Source organism: Triturus cristatus, chromosome 7 (genome assembly GCF_964204655.1).
Source record: "Triturus cristatus chromosome 7, aTriCri1.1, whole genome shotgun sequence".
Taxonomy (NCBI): Eukaryota; Metazoa; Chordata; class Amphibia; order Caudata; family Salamandridae; genus Triturus; species Triturus cristatus.
This window is the reverse complement of record NC_140590.1, coordinates 1,184,103,924-1,184,116,196: the sequence shown is the minus strand read 5'-3', so window position 1 is coordinate 1,184,116,196 and position 12,273 is coordinate 1,184,103,924. Positions and strand designations below refer to the sequence as shown.

The 12,273-nt window shown below is 45.7% G+C and overlaps 1 protein-coding gene across 1 annotated transcript in view; it reads left to right on the top strand.

The window, feature by feature from the left end:
* MMP25 (matrix metallopeptidase 25) overlaps positions 1-12,273 on the top strand; it is a 143,601-nt gene that overhangs the window by 107,016 nt on the left and 24,312 nt on the right. The window contains exons 2-3 of the mRNA XM_085618524.1: positions 3,574-3,706; positions 10,556-10,691. Coding sequence (XP_085474650.1) covers positions 3,574-3,706; positions 10,556-10,691 — 269 coding nt within the window. The remainder of the gene's footprint in view (positions 1-3,573; positions 3,707-10,555; positions 10,692-12,273) is intronic.

The window sequence follows — 12,273 nt, the reverse complement described above, 5'->3', positions numbered from 1 at the left end:
CCATTCACCATATTTAGAGGGGACCGTCTGGTGGGCTTTTTTCAGTTCACAGGAAAAACCCGGGAGTCCTGGATAGAAAAACAAATACTAGCAGCACACCCTGGGGAAAACTCTCAGGATGTCAGGAGCATTCGTTTTTTGTTTTTCAAAAACAAACTGCCGTTTTAAAAACAAAAACGTTTGCTAGGGGTCACCTAAAACATGGTGCTCACTGAGCAAACTTTCAGTGTCTTGAGAGAAGCCTTCGTGCAGTGTCCTCCTCTGAAGGCACAGACATGTTCACAGGACCAGTGGGGATCTTAACATACGGTGGGCGGTATTTCCAGAGAGAATGGATGAGATAAAAGCCTCTGCCACCCTAAGGGACAGCGCGCTGCCATCCAAACTCAACACCTGCCCTTTATTTTTCACAAATGCTACATCTACCAATAGGGGAAGCCTGGCTCTTACACAAACCTCCACCTGCTGAGGATTATTTCGAAATGTCGACAACATGTAAAAGTACAACTTTTTCTTGATGTGAAACTCCCTTTCGCCCACAAACACATTCTTCCCTGAGTCTGAAATTTGGATTGAATCAATAAGCTGGTCCCATATTTCTAGAAAGATTATCAAACATGCCCCTGCTCTTCATTGAAACATTTTAGAAGCATTTCAGTCTGAAAGAAGATCTAGTATCCTGACTGATCTACTTGCCCATCACACCAGTCTTTGGGGTCTGGAGAACTCAGGGACAAGCACGACATCCCCGCGACAAGATCTATGGTTGTCAATGGGAACTGCAGACTCCAGACACTGCTGCGAGCTCACTGAATTGCCAGGTACCTCCTCTATCATTGGTCTTTCAAAGGGTAGTGAGGTTGTCCAAGCAAGGCTTACTCTTCACGATTGGTGTAGGATAGTACGATAACTTGAGGTAGCACATATAGTTTGTACAATATTTTAATTTCTAGGCATTTCTCTTAAGAAAAACTGAGAGCACTTTATTCCTATTAAATATAAACGCTTAATTGGTCTTATTGCTGCATCTAGATCAAAGATGCACCGTTCAATTATAGGCCGACATTGATCCAATTCAAGTCTATACATGACTTTTACTACACTCCATAACGAATTGCCAAGCTTGCATGTCATGTAGTGACACGAGATGTTTAAAGTGTGGGGTACTGAATATGGACATTCTACATGTTGCTTGGTCTTGCCCCAAAATGCTTAAGAACTGGTCAGGAGTGTTTGAGCGGAGGAGTGTAATGATCGGAAGCCCCCTGTCTCCCTCTACAGCCAATGTATTATTGGGAGCTACAACAGACCTGCCTAAAACAGTGCGGCGCTTTAACACCATGTCGCTGCTGCTAGCCAAGAGGTGGGTAGCCATGATATGGATGCAGGAAAGAGTCCCTAAATACCATCAAGGTACTGATGTACTGCAGGGATCAGACGGAGAGGTGTATGTCGCTGACCTGCAGCCAAAGGCTTCAGCCAAAGACTCCCTGTATGTATGTATGAATGTATATATATATATGTATATATATAAGTTCAGTCGGGTGTCCAACAAAGTAAGCAGCACTCGAACGCAGCTTCGCTTTTCCACGTAAAAGCTTTTATTGGTATGCATGTCATCCATTCTCAGTCTTTATTCAAGCATACTACCGCAGCCTTATGCGTTTCGTGGCTTCACTTCATCAGAGGCTATATATATATATATATATATTTATATATATATATATATATATATATATATACATCCCTACAATCCTGGGGGCCCTATACTAGAATTTCCTGTCTGTCACGGACCCAAGCACTCTACATATATATGGTAACAAGCATTGGTATAGCCAATAGGTCTCGCCTTTGGGACCTTATAAGTGTTTAGCCATGCAACAGTTGCATAACTAAATACTTATAAAGTCCCAAAAGCGAGACCTATTGGCTATGCAAAGCTATGGCTATGAAAGTGAACGTAATCGCGGTCAAGCGCGGCACGCGCGCCCGCGCACATGCACTGTAACTATAGGCAGGCCTGGTAGCACTTTATGGAGCCCTCTGAATAAGTCTCGCCAGTCCAGCGCATGCGCTGGGTCAGGCGAGACCTAAAAAAGGCTTATACTTATAGCTATCAGCATCCTTCCTAAACCTTCAGCCATCAGTTCCCTCCACAGTCAAGGGGATGGTAATCACGCAAGAGGTTTGATTTTGGGTGGACCATCTAGAACCCTTGTCAGGCGACACGTGGTATTTGTCAGCTGTGTAGGGAAACGAATAGAATAATGAAATACAGAGCAGAACGACACATGGCTATAGCTACAGAACCGAGTGTTTTTCACTAGACTCAATGTGAACCTAAGGTTTGATGCACAGTGTAGAGAAGGTCCTCCACCGAATCCATTTGTCCTACCTGAGAACAAACTGACAGTCTCCAGCACGCTAGGAAGCATTGTCTTTCTTCGGAGGAATAATTAGAAATCTTTGTCCTGGTGCTAAGGAAGGGCCGTTCTGCTGAATTCCAATTATCACCACCCCTCATTCTCATTTCGAGGAAATTAGAACCTTTTGTGTTCTCAGAATCCTTCCTCTTGAAGGTACTATTGTAACATTCCCTAATGTGTGCTTTACCAATTCAACATATGTTGTTGTATCACCACAATTTGTGTACAGTGCTCTTCAGGTGTAGCTCCACTTAGGAGTCAAACACAATATAGGGACAGGTCAATATATGGGCATGAGGCTCATTTGACCTGAACATGCAGGTGAGATTAGGCAAATGGGCAACATCACAGTTGCCTTTCTACCTCCTCTCCCACTTGCAGGCAACACAACAATGCCCGTTGTCTGCAATGGCAACACACTATCCAATTGGCTAAAATGTCTGACTCCATTTTCTGCACTGGGTCCTGGGGTAAAGGGTGGCGTCTGGTGATGGATTCCCTCGTGCCACAGTTTTGAAAGGTTAGCACACTGGCTTGAGTGTCTGCTGTTGCGACCTGTACCTTCCAAGATGGATGCTCCTCATTCAATAGGACCAACACAAATCTTTATCCCTTTAAGTTAGATAAAATAACTGCCATCGAATGCGGGCGAAGATGACACGTATCATTCAGGGGTTACAAAGAAAGTTAATGTTTGCTATATAAATGTCTATTATTATATGTATTCCCTTTTATGAAGTACTGCAAGCTGACACGTGTTTCGCATCGCTAGCTGCTTCCTCAGGGACTTTTATTCACATATCATTTACAATAGTGGGAGACTTTATAATTCAATGATATCACAAAAAAGTCTGCAGAACTAATTTTGAATAGAGCATGATGATTGAAATATAGGCATGAGGAAGCAGCTATTGCTGCGAAACATGGGCCTACTACCTGCTTACTAACTCCATAAGTAGGAATAAAGATACAAACTTTGTTACAATACGCTGCCAATGATCCCCTCCGTATCAATTGAACTATACACACATTGGTAATATTGAATGTCTGAGATGAGAGCACCGAGCGCCAACATCAGTTATCTCCGAATTTGCATACAAATCATTTTGATGTAAAATGAGGTAACAAAAATGTTTTCTTCCCCCAGGACTGGCTGACACGGTATGGATACCTGCCCGCCCCAGACCCACTGACGGCCCAACAACAGACACTGGAGGGGCTGACATCCGCCATCAAAACCATGCAGCGGTTTGCCGGGCTGAAAGAGACGGGAACACTCGGTAAGTGGGAGCAGGAACTGGAATGGGGACAGTGCTTCAGGTCAGATTGTGGGTAAAGGGTTAGTAATGGATAACACACTGTAGGTGAGAGGGCCGTAGGAGTGTACAGCAGGTCATGAGATGGCTAGGGGTAGATTAATGTATGTCACACTGTAGGGATGTCAGAGTTGAGGCTCACAGGAGCTGATGGTGCTCCCCCTGCCTTGGCAGTAAACCTTTCATCAGACTTTAGAACAGCAGGTGAGTGATCGTACAGCGGGCAAGCTCCGGACCCTCTGCGAACAAGAGTTTTTGACAAAGACAGCAGCCGGATGACTGACAATCATAACCCTAGTGAGGCAAGATCGATCTGCACGCCAACTACTGCCCAGTGATTCTGGCCCTAAACTGTTCTCTATAATACCCACTTATGACCTCGGAAAAGTCATAAGCAAAATTCACTCTCCAGGCCCCATTGGTCCTAAATCCCCCTCTGCAGACAGAGTCTGGAAACTGTGTGATGAAATCCAAGGCTTGACAAAACGCACTGCACAGTAAATGGAGAAGGTAAAACTGTTTTACGAGGCCAAATGCTAATAAACCATTGCTACCCGCCTCTTTGTGTCCCTCTATGATTCCCCCACCTGCAGAGATGTTTGCATTGCTAAAGGAGGTAGACAGCTCTTCATGTTGGGCACCGTCCATATTGGTCTTAAGAAGCAAAGAGCAGCTGTGCATAGTGTAGAGCGCCAGGAAGAAAGCTAATTTTACTTCACTGTGGAACATTTAACCGTGAATTATCTTAAACATTTTATAACGTCATAAAACTGCCTGGACAATACATTTATTGTGAGCCTATCTCATGTTATCTTCATATGAGTGTTCTACCCCGCTCCCCCCTTGGTGTTTAGACTTCACTACCCCTGAGAGTTAAAGCCCAGCAAGGAGGGTCTCTGCATTCAGTGAGCTTGCAGTAGGATCTGATTCTTGAGGTTCCTAGGACAATGGCAATAATTGTTACAAGAATTACCCAGTTGTCCTCACCATCCTTAGTACCAGGAGAACGGACGTGCGAGCAGTGCAGGTCGCAGTGTGAAGGAGGAGGATGCTGTGAGAACCAGGGGGTCTTGCTCTACATTGGTAGTATGGAAGCCCAGGATGTTCAGACCAGGAGTAACAATGAGGACTAGTCTACTAATGAAAGGGACAGATTCAAAAACATTTGTAAAGAAGACTGGTGATGTGCTCATGAATCAAGTAAATGGTGCCAAGTAAATGGTGCATTTTTCATAATAAAATGTTTTATTAACTCAAAGTAACCACATAAAACAGGATCTCTAATTACACCACTCTTATACTTTGATGTAATATCCCTGCTCAATCAGAAAAGTAATTTCCATTCAGAAACGTTAAACAAAGCAAACCATAAGGAATTGAACTTTGAACTCCGCACTCCTCACAATGGGCCTGATTCACAAAGTGCCTCTGCTGTTGCGGCAGAGGCTACGCAGTCATGGAAACTCAATGGAAACTACTGTACGGAGGTCCCGCCACAAGAGGTCCCGCCACAAGTGCCCCCCGCCACGACTGCGAGTCCTCCGCTGCAACGGTAGAGGCCGTTTGTGAATCAGGCCCATATTCTATCACTTACAGTAGCCCTGAGGCTCTGATGTGAGCCGTAAGAAACAGACGGCGGAGAGACACAAGAGCAATGGCCACATAGGTCCCTTCTCCGAAATACCGTCCCATCAACTACATGCTGTTGCGGCAGAGGCTACGCAGTCATGGAAACTCAATGGAAACTACTGTACGGAGGTCCCGCCACAAGAGGTCCCGCAAAAAGTGCCCCCCGCCACGACTGCGAGTCCTCCGCTGCAACGGTAGAGGCCGTTTGTGAATCAGGCCCATATTCTATCACTTACAGTAGCCCTGAGGCTCTGATGTGAGCCGTAAGAAACAGACGGCGGAGAGACACAAGAGCAATGGTCACATAGGTCCCTTCTCCGAAATACCGTCCCATCAACTACAAAGGAGCAGCCCTCAATATCTAGGAGACAAATGCATGCTGCAGTCCTCAGAGCACACCGAAAGCCACCACAACTGCACTCAAGAATTATCCAACTTTGGGGCCTAGAATTTCCAAGAAGGCTTTCGCTAACTCAGTTGTGTGATCACAGGTCGTTTCCCATGGTACTGGCCCCCACGCCTCGTGGTCTCACGGAAGCAGTTACACTCCGCGGTGCCAGCTCAAGTGATGCCTGTCAAGGTTCTGTTCCGGTTGGTGGGTCTATAGCAAAGGGTTTTTAGTGTCCAGGGATTGTGGGCGCTCTGCTGTATAACGCAACTGTAAATACTCAAAATGTCAGATGGTGCTACTAGGAGAGGGGATAAGCCCTATAACCCCTCAATGTTGTGTGGGAAGATCCCTCACACATTTCTAAATTCTTATCCAAACCTAGGCACACATCAAGGTAATTCGACAGTATGTATATTATTTACACAAACTTAAATACAAACAAAACAATGATCCATAAATATATAGGTGCGGTGTTGCTTTGTCCTTAATTCGGTTTTCATTAAGCCAAAACAGAAAACAGCCACGTGTTTCATCACATGTGGAAAATAATTCCACGACTTCCTCAGGGCTGAATGCTGAAGTATGAGTCTTTGTAATCGCGCTGCCGGTGATAATTCCAACCCGGCTGGGCTAATCACTTGAAGTGGTTGATATTTCTCCATAAAGACGTCGCGCTGCCGGTTGAGTTATTCTCCGGCTGGCCCAAACGAAGTCCTGGAGTAATGGACTTAATGGTAAGACCGCGATGCCGGTAAAGATATTCTCCGGCTAGGCAAATAAAGACCTGGAGTGCTGGACTTGAAAGTTTAAGAAACCATGGTATAGGTTGCTTTCATGATGGAGGCGCCGTGAGGGAGATCCATGTAAAAACGGCTGGTCTGGGTCTTACCTGCACGCTACAGGTAAGACCCAGACCAGACCCTCTTTACTTTAACTTAATGACCTAACGCTCAATTCTGATGGACATCCTATTTTCAGATCGGACACTGTATACGATCGCCGTTTTATCCCCGCGGATTACACTTGGCATAGTGAGTTAATTTGATGGGGCAGCGCTAAAAGTGCCGCAATACGAAGGGAGGAAGCTAAAGGTATGCGTAAAATTCCAATAGCCATGGAATGGGACATTATGTTGGAAGCCCTTAAAAACCTTGACTTGAACTCTAATGTTAACCAAGCACACCCACAGTCGCAATAAGGTCAATGTATTAACTCGAAAGAAATGTACATGTGTTGAATGCCCGAGTTCACATGTAAAGATAATAACCCTTCACCAGTGGGCCAGTTTTTGTCAACTGGCCCACAGAGCCTTATTGTCTTCCCCATCAGGCCACTGTCAGGGGGGGGGACAACATCATTAACAAGGAGGCTCTGAGGGGGTTGCTTTCAGCAGCGTCGCTAGGCCAATATTGTTCTGTCCGCTGAAGACTTTATCTTGGCCTCCCGTGGGGCCGGCGCAGACGCCCAGAAGAAATGTCCCATTCCCCTGCTGTGAGCCATTATCACCTCGGCTCCCCTGGAGCAGCTGCAGCTCTGTGCTTTTCTTCACCCCTCCCCTGCCAGGCCATCACCCTGAGGTTACAGCTGGCTGAGTAAGTGAATGTCCTTGCTGAGAGCCTGTCATTGGCATCTCGGCTACAGTGTCTTGGGGGGCTTGGGGGGGTATATTTGCACAAACCTGACTGTGAAGCACCTTTCCCAGAGCGTAAAATCTAAATAATGTAATGTAAGTGACAGAGCTGCTGAATGTGAAACTATGGAAATAGGTTTGAGTCCCAGCCTCAGCTCAACAACCTGTGATTCTGGGCAAATGACTTAATTGCGCAAGGCCTAAAATAAAAATGAATATGATCTTCTGTAATGTAACGGGTGCGCATATAATTGCGCCCTTTGTCCGAGTTTACGCTATATAAAACTACAATAAAAAAAAACTTCTGTTTGCTAATTTTTTAAGAATCTGCAAAGGCTGGAACTTAATAAGGAAAGAGGATGCTTTATTCAATATTAGAACATTCGAATGTGGAGCACTCCATTGAAGACAATGGAGTGCTCCGCGCTTCTATGGGCCGGTAAAGGTCCGCAAAGCAACATTCCAATGTTTTCACAAAGGCCACTCGGAGCTCGAAGGGATCTAAATCCCCTCGGGCTCTGAGAGGCCTTTGTTTTATTTGTTAGAACATTCTGCCCTCTAGTGGCAGAATGTTCTAATAGCCTTATAGCCCTTTGTAGCTGGGTTATACCGGCTATTAAAATCGCGCTCCCTTGTTAAAGGCCCGCGCCGAACGCTGGAGTGGGCCTTTAATAGCCGGTATAGCCTGCCACGGCGGGCTATAAGGCTATAATAAAAAAGTCCGTATTCCTTCTTAACATGGCTTTTCTTCATTTGTTTCGTTTTAACTATCAGTCACGGATCATTAAAGAAGCTTTATACCAAATTTTAAACTGCTTTCACCTTACGTTTACTGTTATAACTTTAAAGTACATATCGATCAGGGGAGAAAATACCAGATGAGGTGTTTTTCTTCATTTTCGTACTGGCAATGCATTAAAATACTGGTAATGCTGGTTAAAAAAAAACGGCCAGGTGGCAAACATAGCCATATCAGGAGTTGCGGCCTTTGGGCCACTTTATTTCACTTTGCCCACCCCGCTAAATTGTAGTACTTCTAGTTTTCACCAATGTTTCTGGCTCTATGAGCTTCAAAATGCATCATTTATCAAACATTTCTTTAAAAATGAGCCTGCTGAGACTAGCCAAACGCTGTTTCGTGAATGGGCATGATCCGGGAATGTTGGCCACTTTTTTGGGAGTGCCCGGGCCGAATTGTGATCCCAATCGGGCCCTGGTTGGTGTTATGGCTCCATGGGAAGGTATTGCCATTTTTAGGTCTCACTAGAGCCAGGGCATGCGCTGTCCTGGCGAGAAATTTAGTATCCGGTTTTAAAAGTGCTACCCATGCCGGCCACCAGCTTGCTATTACGCGCACAAGCGCGCGCGACGGGCACAGCTGCCATGTGGCTTGCTGTAATGGCTCATTAAGCCTTACAGTGAGCGCGTGATTCCCCTCCCCTACCCCCTCCCACTCCCTCCTCGTCAGCTCTTCGTCAGCTCTTCATTTTCCTTTCACTTTCGCGCCCCCCTCCCCTACCCCCTCCCACTCCCCCCTCGTCAGCTCTTCATTTTCCTTTCACTTTCACGCCCCCCTCCCCTGCCCCCTCCCACTCCCTCCTCGTCAGCTCTTCACGCGGCCATTGCTTGTTTGTTTATTTCCTAATAAATATGACTCGCTCCACAGCATACTCATGGTCTAATTAGCCATTCAGTATTTGGGGGCCTGTGTTTTGAAATCGATAAAGTACAATGTCTAAATGAAAGCTTTAAGAAGCTGTAATTATACAAGCATCCGAAAACACAAGCGGTGTTGTACAATGTCTAAATTAAAGCTTTTAGAGGCTGTAATGAAGCAAGCTCGGAAAACACAAGAACAGTAAGTACGGTTTAGTCACCAAAGTGTTTGGTGGTAAAAATTATACTATTGGCTATTGTCTGCTCCTGGAACATCCTCCCTAGACCGCAACAAATCTCTTTTGTAGATGACTGTGCTGGAGCTATTCTTTTCAAACAAGAGCGTCTGACTGTTTGATCTCTGTCACTTAATTGACAGTTTTATTTGTGTCAAGAGAGTGTATGAAATTCCCCTACCACCAGGAACTCGGTGACCGTGTGCGGAGCTGCATAATGGTGCTTGCATTCCTAGTCCAAGGGGGTGAAAAAATACTGTGGGTGCATCCTCCCCCTGCCTTTCCGTACTCTGAGGATCATTAATCACCGAGACATGACATCCGCCCCCTTAGATCACACCCTTCCCCCTTCTGACATCGAACACCACAAAGCGCCAAGCCGTGCGGTACGCTCAGCATAAATATTTCATCTGCGTCACGCGGGACTGTACTAACATGTTATTCGAGATTTTGAGCTGTTGGCCCTGTAAATGACAATGCCTTTTATTTATGTGTTTAAAAATCCTGCAGTAATAAAAGGCATTGTCATTTACAATACCAATAGGTCAAAATTTCTACAATGCGAGACTTATTGCATTGCAAATGTTTTTTTAGTTTTTTTACAGTGACTGTACAGACACGTCCAATCCAACCATGTTGTGTCTCGCTACCACACTGGCAGTTGCATTAGAGGGGTCCATGGGCATTAATACACAAAAAGTAAATTGCCCTCTTGTTCCCCTTTTTGGTAGTAAAAGACAGCCATATTGAAGTGCAATGGGCCGTGACTTTGAGCCTGGTGCTGCATTAAGGCTGTCTATTCTGCTTCTCCAGGAGCCCACAAGGTTGTGGACACATCCAGCCTTGCAGCACAGTTGTTTGCCAAAAACTCCACATCACTGGGCCCTTTAGAAACAAGCATTGGCATAGCCAATAGGTCTCGCCTTTGGGACCTTATAAGTGTTTAGCCATGCAACAGTTGATGTTGTCGCACAAAGGATATTGTGCTGGATAACTAAACACTTATAAGGTCCCAAAGGCGAGACCTATTGGCTATGCCAATGCTTGTTCTTCTTAGCCACCTATATTGCTGTGCTCCCCCTGTAATTACACTCTTCTACCCTGGTTCAAATAATATTCTTGTGCTTCTGCTGTCACGTGCTCTTACTGTTCTCTGCTATGTCTGAGCAATGTTTGAGCGAGCGATTCTTGTGCACGGGCTACTGGGGCAGCCTTCCTGTCCATAAGAACCTGCCTTGTTTACACACACTGATGCCATGTTCTCTCCCCAGATGACGCCACCATCAGCATGATGCAGCGGCCGCGCTGCTCACTTCCGGACATCATTGGCACCTCGGAGATCATGCGTCGCCGGAAGCGGTACGCGCTGAGCGGGACTGTGTGGACCAAGTCCCACCTCACCTGGAGGTAGGAGACTCTGCGGTCGAGGGTATGCGGGTCTCTGGTTAGGAAGCTTGGATTTCACATGGTCTATGGTTGGTCCGTGGGGTACGAAGCATAGCTGGGCTTCAGAACAGGGGCACAGAGGTCTCTTTGGGACTGTAGGGGGTCTTTTAGGTATGTGATGTCCCCTAGGCACTATATATGGAGGGTATCTGGGGGAGGCATATGAGGTATCTCTTGGAGAAGGGTACAATATGCCATTGTAGCGGGTATGATGGTGTCTGGGTTATGGGACAGAGATCTCCAGGGATGTGGGGGCATGGACAGCTTAAGAGAAGAAGTTATAGGGACACTTTGTGGTAAGAGTGTGGCGGATCAAGCAAAAGGAAGCGTGATATGGTTTCTAGAGTCCTGTTTTGAGGGACTCCGGCAAAGGCAGTTCTACTGCATTCATGTACGAAGGTCCATAAGGCGGTCAGGGATCAGCTTGAATTCTCCTGACACAGCGGACATGCTGATGTAGCTCGGAGTACCATCAGTATACTTGTGGTAAAATGAGTGCGAAGGGCTAGGGAGGCAAACTGCCTCTATTGCCCCATCGGGGCACACCGGCTAAGGGAAGCCAATCATGAGGATGTTCTGTTCCAGGTGAGTAGAGAGCTGGGCGTTTGCTATCAATTCTAGGACCTTCGCATGTACAAGCAAGCTTGGAGACCGGTCCTCTTCAGCAAGCAAATCATCGCAGCATCCAAGTTTCAAAAACGGCGAATGACAAACAGAACAATTCAGCTTTTTGGTCCCTGTTGGGCTTGACAGTAAATGTGAAGAAATCCAACAAGACATGCTTGGGGTGGATATAAACACAATACAGGATTTGTCAAGCCTTCTTGTGGAGAGGTTTGCCACTCTGATAATAGCATTCCACCTTTACCATTACTTACCCGGTGAGGATAGCCGTAAAGATGTGTTTGATGGTCGCACACATTCAACTGATGCCATTGGCATGAAAGAATACATGCGGCCACTTCAAAAGTAGTCCAAAAGACAATGGCCATAAAGACCGGGTGAATGGAGGAATATAGTGGCGGTTGCAGAAAAAGCTGACAACAGTCTACAAGAAAGCAGAGGAAAGTACATCTTTTTCAGGCCCCGGTACCAGTGTGACCATAGCAGTAGATGCATCCCTTAGAGGGTGGGGACGCAGAATAGTAGAGATGGAGGTATATCATAGGTGGAGCATAAAGGACTCCGACCTAAATATCAGTGTAGTAAATCTCCTCAGGACATTTGGCTCATATACAGGAAAAGGAGTGCTGATACAGATAAAAACACATCAATGTCTTTTTACTGAAATAAGAAGGGTCTCTTGCTCTTCGCCTACCAGAGGCAGCACAAGAGAATTGACAGTGGGCACCGCACAGCAAAATACAGATATGAGTAAAACACCCGCCGAGGAGTAAAAAACATACAAGCAGATATCCTAAGTGCTGAACTGCAGACACTTTCAAGTAGGAACTAAATTTGTAAATTGTAACACAAGTTTTACAGTAGTGGAGGGACACTATTTTAATAGACTTATTTTTATGAAAATAAAACAAAATATATA